The 17,252-nt window shown below is 39.6% G+C and overlaps 1 protein-coding gene across 2 annotated transcripts in view; it reads left to right on the top strand.

The window, feature by feature from the left end:
• Window positions 1–7,114, top strand: part of gfra4b (GDNF family receptor alpha 4b) — a 38,737-nt gene extending 31,623 nt beyond the window's left edge. For both annotated transcript variants that reach the window (XM_088293893.1, XM_088293891.1), the window contains exons 6-8: window positions 151–285; window positions 3,632–3,798; window positions 6,114–7,114. In XM_088293893.1, coding sequence (XP_088150019.1) covers window positions 151–285; window positions 3,632–3,798; window positions 6,114–6,251 — 440 coding nt within the window. In that variant the 3' untranslated portion in view covers window positions 6,252–7,114. The remainder of the gene's footprint in view (window positions 1–150; window positions 286–3,631; window positions 3,799–6,113) is intronic.
• The last annotated feature ends 10,138 nt before the right edge of the window (window positions 7,115–17,252 follow it).

Genomic DNA, 17,252 nt, shown 5'->3' with positions numbered 1-17,252 from the left:
AGTGAAAAAACCGAAGCACATTGCTGTATAGTCAAAACTTTTCCATGAGGTGGGTGTTTAGGAGAGCTTTCAAAAATAAAAGCAGTACCACAAAAGCCATATGAATACAGTATGTAAACCAGGCTGACACCAGGTGTTTTTTTCCCTCAGGAAGCACGATCACGCCTAACTACGTTGACAATGCCACTTCTAGCGTGGCACCGTGGTGCTCCTGCGCGGCCAGCGGTAACCTGAGGCAAGAATGTGAAGACTTTCTGGACTACTTCACCGACAACATTTGTCTCCGTGAGTGGAATTTTGGACACAATTTAGTTTTGAAAAAAGGCAAAAGCCCTGCTTGGTATTATTCTCTACTAATTTATGGTCATCTTAATTTAACCTGTACAAACTTTTGGGATCGTGATGACATTCTTAGTTTAAATGGTCTAACTTTTTGGGGATTTATGCCAATTGAATGACTTCAACGACTTTTGGGAGATAAAAGGCAGTCAACATTAACCTGTTAAAGTTATTGGAGATTCATGGTCATGTTATTTTAACTCAGGCGTGGGCAAATTATGGCCCGGGGGTCACATGCAGACCGTTTAACGTTTTAATCCGTCCCGCCGAACTTGAAAAAAATTAAATGAATAAACCTTGTTAATGTTTTATTTTCAAAATACTGTGGTTTTTAAAAGACATATATATTGTTGTAATGCTTTTGTTCACTTTCATTTCAAATTAAATGCATTTTTTTTCTCCGTTGAGGTGAGGTTACCAAAACACTCCATCCATCTGCTCCTGCCAATCAAAAGTTTTGCCCACCCCGGTTTTAACTCATGCAATTTTTGGGAGATTTAGGTTAGTATCTTTTAAACACACATCTCACTGAGTGGTGCAGGTTTGTCAGTGTGTGCGTACATAAATGTTTTTTTCATCAGGGTTTGTTCAAGGACGCAAAGACATTCAGCAAATGTTTTAACAAACTCCTCCATAATTTCATTCAGGTAGTCTAATTTTAAATGAATTAGTTAAAATGAATAAATTACTAAATCTGCCTATTGCCACATGGGGAAAAGAAAATGTGATCATGTGTTTAGTTTCAGTAGGCGAGAATAGAGCAATGGTGTCTTTACATGTTTTAATAAAAAAAAATTATATAAATTCATCAATCAATCAGGCAGCTGCAGCTGATCCAAAATGCCTCTGCCAGAGTTCTTACAAACAACACATCACACCTGTCCTCAAATCACTTCAGTACACCGGCTTCCTGTGAGTCAAAGAATAGATTTTAAAATCTATATGCTGATCAATAAATCTCAAAATGGTCTTAGACCTGAGGTCTGCTCAAACTGTCGGTTCACGTAAATCAAGACTGAAAACATCATTGTCAACTGTAGCATTCTCGTGAATCTATCCTTTATCTTCTTACCTTAATCCCCATTTGCAAACTATCTTTTAATTTCTGGAGACTGATTCTTAGTTTTAATTCCAGTTATTCTTGATGATTTTATCATGATTTTTGCAATGTCTTAATAATATTTAGGCTCTCTTTCCGTCATGCTTTTAAAATTTTATGTAAAGAACTTTGAATTTTCTTGTGTGTCATACAAATAAACGTGCTGTGTGCTGACGTCATCTTGAAAATTACAATTGGTCACTTTTATTGTTGCAGTCACAAGCTGGTGGTGAAAGTAAAATCTCTCCTGTAATTAAACATATAATGTTGACTCAATAGAGTGAGTAAAAAAATTAATAACCTGAGCCATGACGCGTCCAGACAAGATGACGCAGGGAAACAGGCACCGTTGTGATACGATTGTGCCCACGGGATGACACGGACAGATGGTTGCCACCATGCTCAAACACCAGTGCATTTTAATCAAATATGCCCCGCCTCTCTTTGGTTTAGACATAATTAAATATCCTCTGTACCTCACTGTTTCTATTTTTATTACTCATCTACTTCACACTGGTCGCACCTAGGTATTAAGGCGATCACAAATAATACCTGAGTTGACGGTGGAATTGAAAATCACATTTAACCCTTCTGTCGGCAGTTAATGCATTTCCCTACCGCTTCCAAAAACATAAAACTAATAATTATTATATTTCCTGAAATGGTGCAGGAATAGATTCAGACGCCTGACGTAGATTTTGTGCGTGTCAACTCTGACCAGTTTTAACATTTACGTCCAATACAAATATTCCAAATGTTGTTTGTCCACACGAATAATTGATTACTTTACGTTAAAGTGACACAAAATACAAAAAAATGCAGTGTTTAGGCTGTTCAAGGTCAAATTTGACCTAGGTCTACTAAAATGGATTTTCGATTGACCAGTGTGTGTTAAATCAAGGCAAACGGTGAGTGTGAATCTTGAATGCAACAGTGTTCAAGAAGGAGCTTGAAACACCAAATGACCTTGCAGCACATTTGCACAAGTTCCCATAGAAACATGCACCTGTTGTCTTTGAAGGGTCATGCGAAATCTCAAATCAGTGATATATGACATCATAAAAATGATCAGACATATTCAACATTAGGAAGCAACATAATACGGAGGTCAGAGGGTGCTCTAAAAGAAAAAAAATGCCACTCATCTCGATAAGGATATATATTCCCACCCTTCGTAATGGTGGAGCAACATAAAGAAAACAGCGCAAAAGTTTAAAGCAACGCAACGGATAAGTGTAATGTCATCAGTTCAAGGACAGTATTCACATGATTAATTATAAGGTGCTGATAAGGTCTGCCCTTTCCTTCCTTTGTCACTTGAACCTGTCAAAGGTAATGAGACGGCACCACATGAATTCTGCAGCACATCGCTCCTTTCCAATCCCCCAAATAATTTTAAACTCACACTTACTGAATTGCACTCGTGAGCGAGCAAGCGGAAAGGCTCGCCGAGCTCGACGTGGCAAATGAGAGCAGCCCTCTTGGGCCTGCTGCCTAGAAAAGATACAGAGAGCGTCTCTGAGTTGTTTGGCCATGTCAGAAGGTTCTATGAGTTAATGAGGCCGATGTGGAGATGCAGGTGCAGTGCGGCGGCTGAGAGAGAATACTGATGCTTTTTGCTGTTTCTGTCAATCCTCTGCCAGAAAAGTCCAAACTGAGGCCACATCCTCATGAATATCGGTTATTTAAAAACACTATAAACATAAACCCATTGCCCCAAATAGTTGTCAGGTGCATTTTCTAATTTAACATAAATAAATGCCTCACTTCTCCCACCAGGAAAAGCAAATAGGTAGGCCATTTAAGTTCGGAGCCAAGTGAGCTGCTAAATTTGTTTGATAACGAGAAAAGCAACACCTACGCGAACATTTTTAGATGAATTAAAGTGACTTCAAAAGATAAACTTAATTTGGAGATGGCATCATTTAGAATGATTAGCGGTTAGCGTGCAGTTGTACGTGAAATACATCAAATTGTAACATAAGCAATAATTCAAACAAATGTTTTTAAGAATAAAGACTTAGGACAACACAAAATCTTTATTAACTGTACGGGCAATGCTTTCAGATCCTAACCAAAGTATATGAAACTAAAATAAAGTTACTCCGCTTTTTGAAGACGCCTGGCAGATGGGTCAGATGATGTGGGTTAAGTTTTAACGACCATTTGCTTTTCTGTCGTCTCGTGTAACAGGGAATGCCCTAAAGGTGTTTGGAAGTGAGTCTGACCAGCAGCCAACGGCGGGCCAGTCCATTAACTTAAGCCCCGCCCACCGCAGCAGAGAAAACAGGAGCAGTACTTCCCCACCGGAAAGCATACTAACAAGGGGGTACATTCTGGATACAAAAATACCCACACAGGTGCGTTGTTCTCTGGTTGTTATTTGGTGCCATTTGCCAAATTTGCTAAATCGAACTTTATATATTGATTTATTTTCAAACTATCTTATTATTCAGGGATAAATCTTGGTGTTTTTTTTTTTGCAAAAATAGTAATGCTTTGCCACCATGCAGTGGAATTTTAGTGTCCAAGAAACAATTTGAAGTGAGTTGAGGAGCTTCCATTTAGATAAAAGTTGTCATTTGCAGGCAACATGTGGCATTTATAGGAATTTATTTATTTATTTAGTGGCGTGGGGGTGGGCTGGTGGGCAATAATTGCTCCCAGATTGTGGCTATTCGCAGCAGGGCTCTGCCCCGACCCTCAGTAGGTAGTTTGGATTCACTCCTGGACGAAATGTTGTCGTGTATAATAATAAACGGGAAATAATGTAACGTGTATAAAAATGTTCCATCATAAAACTTTAATGAACAAGCAGTGTTTTAACCAACGTTCATAAAATTTTTAACAACACATACTGGAGAGGGAACAGGAAGGTGTTTAATAGGTATTGCTGGAATTAATAAGTGCCGCATGTCTGTCAGAAGCTAGTATAAGAAGAACTGTTTAGTAATTGTATGTTCAACATATATTAATGTTTAATTAATTGATCAAGGCAGCAGAAAGTACATGTGGTGTCCACATCTGCCTCACACTTCCATCGTTTAGAGTTTGAATCTTAGCTACCGTCTATTTTCGTGAAGCTTGAATGTTCGGCCAGTACTTGCGGAACTTTTCTCTGCATACACAGACGTGTATGTGAATGTGATTTTTTTTTTTTCGTCATAATGCGCCCTGCGATTAGCAGGTGCAAACTCGGGAGTGTACCACACCTCTTGCCCAAAGACAGTTGAGATAGGCTTCAGGTCACCCGCAACCCAAGTCAGAACATGTGGTATAGAAAATGGATGGAGGAACGATGTATTGCTCATGTTGTTTTTTCCATTGTCGCAATATGTTTCATTCCATTCCTCTTTTACGTCAGCAATGACTGAAAAAAGAGGTGCTAGCAGCAAAGTTAGCATTGCTGCGCTAACGACACTTCATTAGCTTATGTGTGTGTTATGTAAAGCGTGCAGGGATTTTTGTGTCTGAAAGTTTTATACGTTGTCATATTGAGCCATATTTCAGTGACTGTCTGAAACATGGAGGGACATTTTCGACCTTTTGCTATTCCCAACGTGTCCAAACGAACTGCACACATGGCTTATGTAATGTGAGCAGCATACTTACAAAGACTGTGGGCGATAAAATTAAAATAAAATAAAAAAGATCAGTATCAGAAAGATTAAGTGCATCATGTGGTTCATAAACTATCAAAATCTATTTTTGTTTTGCCTGTTATATAGTTCATTGTCTTTTCTTAACGTAGTAATATTTTGTCAAGTGTATGTTTTGAACTTGAAACATGATAATGTGCATTTGTTGAAAGACAAAGACAAATAGTGGCTTTTTTGTTTTTAAATCGAAATTTTGATGAATTTTTGTGGCCTAAAGTTGGACTCAACCTATCACATATGGAAATGACTAAAATGTGACTAAAACTAAGAAGAATATTCATCCAAAAGACAAAGAAATCTGACTAAAACTAAGATGAATTCCAAAAAAACAACACTGCATTCCTAATTTAACGGTTAATATTAGCGGTGCTCTGATTGATCAACCAATTCCCGTGGAAAAGTAAGTGATCGGCATCGATCAATGTCTTTAATTGATGATCATCCGCAGTTTATACTTTCTTTCCAGCCTACAGCCAACCACAGACCATTATGTGAGCAGTGAAGCTTTTTGCCACCCTTCACTGAATACTCCACGTTACAGACCAAACCACAAACTGAATCATAACACCTGTGTGCATTTTCTGCACTGTCAATTTGAAATAATGTCCTTTTTCTAGAATAAAGGGATGGAAATTTGGATAAAATGTCTTTTTCAGAAAACAATTCTCATTAAAAAAGTATGGACAGATGAATCAATTATTGTTAGTGAGCAGCTCTAAAATGTTCAAATGAGCAGGAAATCCATGTGTATCGGAATCGGCTGCTCTCACTCATGGATGATGGGTATTGGAATCAGCAGCATAAAACCCTAATCAGAACACCCTTAGTTAATATCCTGTCATCACTGGTACCGTTCCATGGTGACAGCACAAAAATGCAAAGGAAAAAGCAAAATACACTCGAATGCACCAGAACACATTGGTTTTACTCCAACCTGCACCACTTTTGGGGCGCTCAACTTTGTAGGAAACACTGTAATTAATCCTCTAATATGTCGTTTCCCCCCTCACCCCCAGGCCATGGGAAATGAACTCCTGGTGGGCCAGTCCACTCTGCCGTCCAACAGCCTCCCAAATGCAGCATCCCCGCTCGGGCTCCTGCCTCCAGTTGCCATCAGCCTTCTGTTGTTTCGCTTGCTTGACAGTGGATACTAAAGACTGCAGGGATGTATTCCCCACCTGCTACAGAGAATGGAGGCAGTTCACGAACCGTGCAGCTACTCCCGCCTCCTCCTTCTCTTGTACAGCAATTCCGTTTCTATTTTTGTGTCGAGGTAGTTGGACCCTGAACGGAAGCCGATGTGTACAGTTGTACATAACAGTAGTTGTTGCTCTGATAGAGAGCCAAAATTGAGCTCCGGACTGATTAAGATTTCAGCTATCCAGCGACGTCTCTATATATGTATGATACGTAGTTGAAGATACCAACAGAAACTCTTTATTGTGAGTCAGTGTTTGGAGAGCAGCCGGAGCACACAGCCCTTTAACAGCACTCTCCTCAAGTGACTGCGAGAGGACCATTATTTCTAATCAATACTCTGGAAAAAAAAAGGGGGTGGGGGCAAGCCGGAGAGACAATAGAGCAACATTTTACTCCGACGTGGCCGACAGATGCCCTGATTCTTCAGTGTCCTGCAGCAGCGTCTAGCCGAGAGTGCATAAGACAAACCTTGACACCACAATCATGCTCTCTATCGCCGTTTGTCAAACTCTCACTTTATTTGTTAGCTCTGGAGCTACAGTATAAAACATGGCCTCACTCTTAAAAGGGAATTATCAGCCATTCCTCAACAGACAATTCCTTTAGACCTCTGGCTGCTATACAAAAAGTAATTGTGAGTGTAATAACCTTCTAGTTCTCATTGTGCAAGTGGACACTGCAAGAGCGGGCAAAACAAAAGGTTTGGCTTATTGAGCTTGACCAACATAAATACACAAACTAAGAGTCAACAGATGTGAAAAGAGTCTATGGAAGTATTTTCTGTTCTGGGAACTCATTTCTGCAAATAAAGAAACTTATCAATTCCCAAGATTTGTGTTCCTTTTAAAAAATATAAAAATAATTGAATGCCCAAAGATAAGGTATATATATATATATATATATATAAAGAGAGAGAGAGAGAGCGAGAGAGAGAGTAAATGAATTCCCTGCCACCTGTACAATATTATATTGTAATAATAAACTATCAAGCAAGTACAAGAGAAATAAGCCACTGTAAAATAAAACCAAAAGTAAACTTCCTCACCCGACGAAGACACGATGGGGAGGGAGCAGCATGCGTGTTAGCAAGGTGTCATCAAGTGGTGTTTTTTTTTTTTTTTTGGTATCGCTAATATTAGAAAAGCACATTCTGAGCTTAGTGGTGTTCCATTATATACTGATTTGTATATTGATTTTACAACTCCACAATGATCTTTAGAACTTGAAGTCAACTAATTACCTGTTTTGGCGTTAACAACATGGATGCCTTCGAGAAATTAAAGCATCGCAGTGGTTGGAAATATATTTAAAAAACGAGAGTACTAAAATGGTCTGTTGCAAAGTATGCAAGTTTCTCCTCCACCATTGATCCATACATTACTGTAACAGCTCCTTACATCGCTGATGCTTGGAAACTGCAGGCCCGAGTTTTGTGTGCAGCTGCAATGCCTTATAGGTACACAGCTGTAAATAATGCCGATTGTCTGTTTGAGATAATCAAGGAGTGGTGCGTAAAGGTGTTTTGCATGGACCATGATCATGTCAGTAGCTTGAACTTGGCGCTATACATTTAAAAAGTTCCCAATGAATCTGGAATGCACAAGACACTACAGATGATAAAGTATGGTTTAGTGTTATTTGATGTGGTAAAGACTATTGTTGCAGTGTCGTTATTTTCCACATCATCAATATCACTCTGTGTTCAAGAATCGGGCATGTCTGCCATACCTTCATTCAGGATCAAGGTTTAAGTGTAGTTAGAAAGATTATTCTAACAGGACGATCTGAAGGAATAAATTCCTATTCTGGCCGGTGTGCTTGATGCATGGTTCATCATTCAGAGCCACCTTACCTTGCCTGAGAACGCAGAGCAGCAGGCAGCAATAGGTGAGTGCACTGAAATAAAAAGAAAATTACTCCATCACCTTAATTGATTTCAATTGTCTTCTATTTCTGAATGTGCAGTTTTGGGGAGTGAGGGAGAGCCTGTAGAAGAGAGGAAAAAAAAGACAAGCTCGTGCTTGGGATTTTGAACAACCTCCAGCCTACACTTTCAAAGTGGAAGCAGAGTGCTAAATTGCTCTTGAGCACATGAAGAGGTATTATTTAATACTACTTGCGAACAATGCAAATTGCCACCATGCAGGACCTGGCAAAAGGTCACAAAGGACCCAAAACAAGTACAGGCTTACCTATCCGGCCAAACTGTGCAGATGTTACCTGTCCGAGCGGCAAGCGCACCTGGCATGCGTCCCCCCCCCCAGTAGCTGGAAGTACCATGATGCCAGTACACTCGAGTCTGCACCAGGCTCATGTTGATACTCTTGCTTTTATTTCGCTTGCAAACTAGGATTGAACCGTAAATACTCCTGAGTGAAATTGAGATGGAGCAGGGATGTGATTAGGAGAAGGCATGCAGGCCATTGCATCTGTGTTGTTTTCCTCCTAAATTGTTTTATGAGCATTGGTATTTTCTTTTGCACTTCCTCACACAGCAGACGTAGCCTGTAGCAACCCTGCAGTTACAGTATGTTACGTTAAGTGGTGTTAAGAGTGCTCAAAAGGGATGACCATCCATCTGCAAGGGCTTGCAGTTGTCTGGTAGTGATTGGATTAGCGTGTCGAGGGCATGGGGGCGAGAGTAAAGGGGTGAGGAGTACAGTATGTGAGTAGAGAGAAAGGCTGTTTATTGTCTCAAAAAAAAGAGTTTGTTGATGAACCGTTGTTTGTCCTTTTCTCATTGTCTGAGGTTTGGATAGATTTAAAAATAAAAGTACCCAAAATATATTCAAATGTGTAAATATTTGACATTGCTCAATTGGACATGAGTGGAATACCCTGAAATTCAGAAGCGAACACGACAAGTCTTATTTCTTTTCGTCATCTCGCCTCCTCTCGAAATACGCATTGTTTTTCATGCATTTAAAAACGACCACTTATATTAATTCACTCCCTTCGCCCTAACTCCTCTTTCACCACCATTCCTATTTGCCAGCAAAGGCTCTGAATCCAACCCCGATCAATAAGAACAATCAAAAGTTGCTCTAGGGTGTTGAAGCCTCATGCTATTTACCACAAGATCATTTTACCCGCACCATTTCAACACATTTGATCCCCTTGTTAATATGTGTAATCGTGTGACATTTCTCGACTGCGCCTTCACACTGCTCATCCTGGACGAACAGCTGTAACACAATGAGTGTCAAATCTTAATTGCCAAAAAAGAAAACAACATTCTGTGTTTACCATTAGTAACATTGGGCACTGGGCGACGTGACGGAAAAGTGTTTCACAGTGTCGGCAGAGGTGGGCATTCTGTCCGACTGACGGAACGGTCCCGCCCATGAACCGAGTTGAAGGTGGCGCAGGAGCAATTTATAAACAGCAGTTGGACTTGGATTGTATTTCATTAACCCTGAGCTAAAATGCAGAACTGGATTCTGGTTAAAGTACGCCATTTTAAATTCAAACTTTTGGCAAGCAGCCACCAGTTCAATAGACCGGTAAATAAGTGTGTGAAATGGAACTACTGACAGACCGACGCACTTCCGATGGGACTTACTGAGGAATTGGTTCGGCTTAAAAAAAAATGACGGACTGACGAATGACGAACGGGTACACAGGCCGCTGACGGATGACAAATGATGGGCCAGCAAAGTTTTGTAAAATATGTTGAAATTTTTAATTGTTGAATAAAAACTTGTTTTTCTATTCAAAATAACAATTTAATTAGATTTTAGAATCAAATTAACTGTTAAAAAGAGGTCAACACAACTATGAAAAAAGTCAAATTAACTGGTCAGTTATTTTTTTTAATATAATGTGCTTAATAGGCTTGGTGAATCATAATGTACATATTTCATATCAGTCAGCGATAATTACTAATTTACTTTACCTCATTAAAATGAGAAAACAAGACAAACTAAGAATCTATTAAACTGAGGACCCAAATGTACGTAAGCGAGACAGAAGTAACATAAATGCTATTTAATTGAAGATAAAAAGGCAAACAAGGGACTGGGAAAAATACAAAAATCAAAAATAGAAAACAACAGGGATCCACAAAACAACGACTTGACTTAACTTGCGAAAACGAGACTGGCATGGACAATAGACATCAACAACGACAAAAGACCGACAAGAACCGAAAGCAAACAAGGAACTAAACACAAACAAAGTAACGAGACAACGAGGAACACCTGGTCAAGACACAAAGCATTGGAGGGAGCTGATTGGTTAACACAAGGGAATGCGATGACGAGAACAGGTGGAAACAATCAGGTTTAATATAGGACACACACCACACACAAGAAAAAACATGAAACTAAATACTAAAGCAATTATTTTTTTTTCTATCCAAACTAATCAACCCTGTTTTCCAAGCAAGACTTTGTTTCTGTCCAGACCTCGTAAAATTCATAACATTGTGCACCGTAGCTTTTCTAATCCTCCTCCTCCTCATCTTTTTGTATGTATGCAAAGGTGAATATTTATAGAACAGTCTTCCTTTCAATATTTGACAAGCTGTTTGCGCTGATTTCCACCTCCAGATGTGTATACATGTTTGCGTTTGTCTGCCTACATCTGAGGTAATTCATTTGGATGTGGATGTGCGTGAAGCATGTACACACGTCTCAACAACAGGCTTGCTTTTGTCTGTGCAAATCTCCTTCACGAAAAGAGTGGAACTTCCAGATTTAAACGGAATTGTTCCCATGTTGCTGGTCAAACTTCAAAACTAAATCTCGCCTGTTGCGATCAATTATATTTTGAAAAATGTCTCATCATCATAAAACCTTTATCAATTGGACAACCAAGGTTATGCCAGGTTTTAACATACTGATCTATAATTCCAATTCAATTATCAGTAGACGTTAGTGGTAATCTTATCTAAGAATGGTAGAAACAATAAAAAAGCTTTCTTTAAGCCATTGAAGAGGTTCCAGAGTAATTAAAATTGGCCTTTTTCCACGTTCGCTTGCTGCGTTCATTAGTGTGCAGGAAGAAGACAAGGTGTACCATCTAGGGTTGCGCATGTGTGAAGGAGTGCGCCCATGTGTTTTCAGTTTGCAGGTGTACGGTTACACACTAGCATCTGTCTCGGAAACTACGCTAAAGAGTTCTGGAGACAGCTGCAAACATCTGCAGCGCGGAACACACCTTCATGTCGTGGGAGCAGCTGGACAGCGATGACAGCAAATCAGTCACTGGCCTGGAACCCCACAGACCCGAACTGGAGCCTCGCGGGAGCTCACTAGATTGCCCGGCACATGAAATTCTCCCTGTGGAGGCAATTTTCTGAGTAAGCTCACCTCCTCCAGAGGCATTTTTACAATGACTGTCTGCCACAGTATTTCACAGACAGTCCGTTGACACTTTGACTACGGCGTAAAGGCTGCGAAACCCACAGTAACATCCATAATCTGATCTACAGCTTCATTGTACATATGTGTGATATTCCAGACCCGTGTCAGCGGGAATTAAGCTCATGCTGGACAGATCCGCACCTCATAAACATTGCGCCTACCTTGAGCAGCATGCAAGGGGTGCGATTGAGGGTGATGGATGGGCATGTCGTTTTTTGGTTTGTTTTAGTTTACCCAGACATGACCTTTGTCTAACTTTGACCATGTGCTTTTCCTCAGCACATTTTCAAACATGCGCCAGTTTTGAGCTCATTTGAGAGATCGTTTGTAGTAGCTAGTGGAAAAAGTGGCAATTTATAGCATCACTTATGAAACAGCACAAATGCAAGTAGTGAAGACATCAGTCACTAAAGATCCAAGTCAAAGTCCTTTGTTCTCAAAAGGTTGTTCAATGCTAGCTTCGACTGAGGGTCCTGTAAAGTCAATGTGAATGGAAAGAGGAGTAAAAAAAAAAAAAAAAAAAAAATCAAAGAGTGCACAGGCATAATCTGTGCAATTATCCACATTTTACATCACACATCTGGTTAACAGGGTCCTACATAAAATTTTTCGGGGTGAGCCATTTTGTGGTAGCCCTGCCAGAGCACTGGCCCTGCTTATTCATGATATACAATATGTTTAAACAATGATTTCATATTTAACATCTTTTGCATTTTTTTCCGCACTAAATAATCAGAATATTTAACATCTGGCATTTACTGGGCTTCATATCCAGTTCAAGCCATTCCATATGAGAGGATTTCACCTGATGCTCAAACAATGTGTGCAGTGTTGTAAAAGGATGAATGCTGATTCGTCAGTTTAAGTGGATAAAACATTCATTTATGAGATTTGTACTGGTCCAGCCGGCGTCAGCGAACTTCGGGTGGCAGGACTTAGATTGATGAGGGAGTCAGTGAATGAGAGTCCAGAGTGGGCTGTTGTCAGCTCAGGTTCGCAGCTAACGGTTAAATTGCTACATCCATGGTTAACTGGCTAACCGTTAGCAAGTATGCATGCCGTGTCGCTAGTGTATGAATGTGTTTTACTTTCTTACCCTTTGTTCAACAAAGTCATTATACATTAAGTGCAAAAGCATCTGTTTCTATCCTTGACCAGAATTTGGGATAGTACAATACATTCTATCTAGCGGTGGTCAGCTGGATGAAATTAACAGTTTACGTAACCTTGCGCCGCCAATCATGGACGTTCTACTGCAGGTGTGGGCAAACTACGGCCCGGGGGCAGCATGCGGCGGTTTTAATCCGGCCCGCCAAACTTGAAAACAAATTAAATGAATAAACCTTGTTAATGTTTTATTTTCTAAATAGTGTGGTTTTTCAAATACATATATATTGTTGCAGTGCTTTTGTTCACTTTCATTTAAAATGAAATTTATTTTTTTATTCTCCGATGAGGTGAGGTTACCAAAATACTCCATCCATCTGCTCCTGGTCCGGCCCCTCTGTCAAATTTTAGAACTCATTATGGCCCGCCAACCAAAAAGTTTGCCCATCCCGGCTCTACTGTGTAAGCCAGTTCTACTTTGCACTAGACATAATGCAGTTTATCTTCTTTTTTTTCAGCGTGTAATGATCACAAACTTTGGGCATTCTTTGTGTTTCACGCACTCTTTCCGACTGGCCATGAAGAAAAATGATCACTGCAAAGCTTTGAAGCCGAGCTTTTGCTTCATTTTTGTTTTTTTCGTAATTAAATTACTTGCGTAATTTGAATAATAGCAGCTCTATCTGAAACCCTTAGCATATATGCCAGGCTTGAAGTAGAGCTGGAATCCTCCCACAGGAAGTTACAAAAAACTAAGAATAAGCCCTTGCAATGTACCACATCCAAATCTTTGGGAATTTGAGGAAGTAAAAGTGCATAAACATCACTTCTGCCTCCTCTGGATATAATGATAAAAGCTGCTGTTATAGCAATACTTTATAGATGGGACCGGCCTTTAATCAATTGAGTAATTAATCAGTAGTTGGATTTGGCCTTGAAGCTCCCCTTTAGCCATTATAGAACATTTTGGACAAGTTGGTCAACTTGTTCAATGTTGAAAGTCAAATAATGTCGATCTGAATGCACAAAAAATAATAATTGCACAGACACACACAAAAAAATCTTGCAAAATAGTCGTGTAGTTCCCTTGTTGTTTTTCTACTCATTCAGTGTTTTATCCTTGATTGGTTCAGTTGTACAGCTAACATTTTTTAATATTTTGGAGCTAACTTGTGCATCACTCAAATAAGCTGTTGCTATCACAGTAACGAGAAAAATGGACAAAGTGAAAGAAAGAAAATTGGGAGACAAGGTGACGTTTGTGAGTTCATCATGACATTTAACACATAGAAATATTAGATACCAACGCTACTCTCTTTCAAACTGGATCCATGTCCTCTGCTTTTAACCATTGGTTGATTATTCATACTTTGTATATGATGGCGTAATGGTGGTACATTTTACTTCTTGTGGTAAAACCATCACGATTTAATGCTGACCAAAGCAAAGCCATTGAAAGGAAATGAATGATTACTGGTGTGAGAGATCAAAATAGTAATCAAAACACAAAGCAGAGCAACCTTTGCGGACTATTGTGTGCTTGACAACACAAATTCACTGGGCCACCAACACCATTCAGGAAAAAACCCGTCTCATGTTTTTATACCGCTGTTCAAATGTGTCAATCTAACCATTTTCTATCAACACTTACCCTGTTCAGGGCAGCTGGGAGCCTATCCCAACTGACTTGGGGTGAAAGGCAAACTACACACTGAACTGGTCGCCTGTCAATCAGCGGGCATCTGTTCAAATCATCTCCCATTCACGTAGAAGCAAACGCAGAGAGCTGTTTCTCTTCCGAGTTGCAGCCTTTGGCAATACTGCCCCCTAAGGGCCTGGATGGGCATTACACTTCTGCGATAGTTCTGCTGTATGGTCATTCACACATCCCCATTTACAAATTGATGCATGATTCGCTCTCAGTCAACCAGCTGCACTTCCTTGCGATTTAAGATGTTTGGCAGAAAAATAAATGAATAAAGTAGTAAAGTTGAGGTTAAATCTAATCAATAATGACAACCATTTAAAAGCAATTAATAATGGGCCAGTTACAATGTTTTGCTTTGCGTTACGCCCACAAATACAGACACTAACCTATACCCAATTGCACACATATTAACCACTCCATATTAGGTATTGTTATCGCTTGTAACCTCTTCTTTTATCTTAATAAAAGGCACAGAGGTGAAGCAGAACATTGGATGACCTTGGTGCGCTGAAAGCGATCGGTCTCCCCCTTTGCAAAAGACAAGCTGTGGTTGTTTGCTTTATCTCCTGTCTTGAATTAGTGTATGTCTACTTGGAAATATCTTAATTGGACTGGATAAAACAAAGCAAACAAAAGGTCAATTTGTCGCTTGATTTGCCTAACTAATTTTTATTTTGTTTATTTAACCATTATTACACCAGTTCAATTACAAAAGTTCAATTAAAACAGTTACAGGTTAAGGAGGCTGTCCCAGGTGCTCTCAATCTGGATTTAAAGTCATTCAATGAGATAAATTCCGTTAATTTGACGAGTAAGGGAGTCTTGCCAGTTGATAGCACCCTGTAGTCTGCTTTAAACAAACTCCCACTACTTGTCAGGTTGATCAAATCTGTTTGCAGAGGAAATCATGTGAACTAAGAACAACAGTCTTCTGAGACTATTGCGGAAGTGTGACAAAGTGATTCGACCTAGATCACATGCAATACTAAGAATGCTGCGTGTGAGTGAGCAAAGTAGACTCTCTTCCGTGATCTCTGTTACCTTATTAGTGCTACCTCGCTGCTCAACTAGAAAATATGTCACCAATCAGCGTCATTATGCCGAGCCAACGCCCACCTCTGTGAGTCTCTAACAGTTCACTTTGGTCCATCATTGTGTTCAGCATAGAAAGCTCGGCGACAGAGCAGAGACATCCAGCAGTGGCCCAACGTTATGCAGGGTCAGTCATTACCGAAGTGTTGTTCATTAACTGACCAAAGCGCTTGTGAGCCCTTCATAATAACTCTTCTTATCAGATTGCAGATCACAAAGCATCACAGACCCTCTCATGCGAGGTGCACCTCTTACTTACAAAAAAAATTAGAATTGAATGTGAGGGTAGAACAACTTCTTAGACGTGACAAAGCTGATGATGAATTTTGAGTATACTGTTAGCTACCATAAAAGTCAGATGAAAATTGCATTGCAAAAAGCAAGTAGAGGTCTGGCGCGGCAAAAATTAAACAATTTTGTTCGAAATGTTTTCCTTCCTCAAAGAAGTTCATCATATTTAAGAGAGCTTCAAATGCATCCAAACGTTCAAAGATCATGTTTCGCTGTCAAGCGTCAGCTTCACTCTTGCTGTCCAGTCCAACCATGTTAGGGAATTTAGCTTCGAATTGGTGAAAGAAATTATGGCACATTTGAAACATCTTTTAATGGGCAGACGACAAAAACCAAGTTGTGCTATTTCTACGGCTCTGTTCACGACTGGTTGATACCCCTGAACACCTCCCTTCAGTACAAAAGGCCTGTATGACGGGAGAACTATTTGTCTCTGTTTATTTATTTTCTTTGAAACAGAAAATCAGTGGTACAACGCCATGATGTGACGTGGTAAGAAGTAAATTAAATGGTTCACAATACTAATTGCACCATGGCTGACTCCACAGTGATTAACTTGTGATTTGAGGGCCTATGGAAAGTAACTACTACCAGAAGTTGGTATTTTCCGACATAGTGTTACCACAGAGAAAAACACATTTCTTGATCGTATTCAGCTGCTCAGCTCAGCATAAAATTATCATCCACCTATTCATTGTTTATACTGCTTATCCTGCTCAGGGACAGTGAAAAGTTGAAGACTATCCTCCTTGACTTTAGAAGAAAGGCAGACTGTGCGAATGGTCACGAGTCAATCACAGGCATAAGAAATTATCCTCAGAATGTAAATTTCAAAAGTTGCCAAATGAGGTGTTGGCCCATTGATTTGTGGTCGAAAGATGTATGAACACGACAGGTTGAAGTTGGAAATCCATTTCCAAAACTTCAGATTTGTCAATGATATGTCAAAATAATTTACAGTCGCTTTATAACGGGTGTGGGATAGTTGGGATGAAAACAAAAATCTAGAAGTCAAGGTGAGATTGCGGTGATAATTAGACCGCTTTTTTCAACTACTTTAGCACCAGAGCAGGAAGTAAAATTTGCAAGGGAAATTAATTATTTTTTCTCTGGGAAAGCTAACACAACACATGAGGGTAGATTATTTCTATCAATTCATGTGGAGAGTAAAAACCTCTGCGAACTACCAAACTTAATGAGCTGTCATCAAAATAACATACTCAAGGAATCACAACTAATCTTGGACAGTCTTACAAACTTTGGCTCATACTATATTGGAATTTAATAAAGTCAAATGACGGTGAAAAAGAGGATTGTTCTGATGAGAAAAATCAACAAAACGTTTTAAAGCAATATATATATACATACATATCCTCTCTCAATACACATTG

The sequence above is a fragment of the Idiotropiscis lumnitzeri genome, chromosome 4, assembly GCF_059441095.1.
Source record: "Idiotropiscis lumnitzeri isolate Australia: NSW breed Sydney's pygmy pipehorse chromosome 4, RoL_Ilum_1.0, whole genome shotgun sequence".
Classification (NCBI taxonomy): Eukaryota; Metazoa; Chordata; class Actinopteri; order Syngnathiformes; family Syngnathidae; genus Idiotropiscis; species Idiotropiscis lumnitzeri.
Note: the sequence above shows the minus strand (reverse complement) of the source record. Positions and strands in the feature narration are given on the sequence as shown.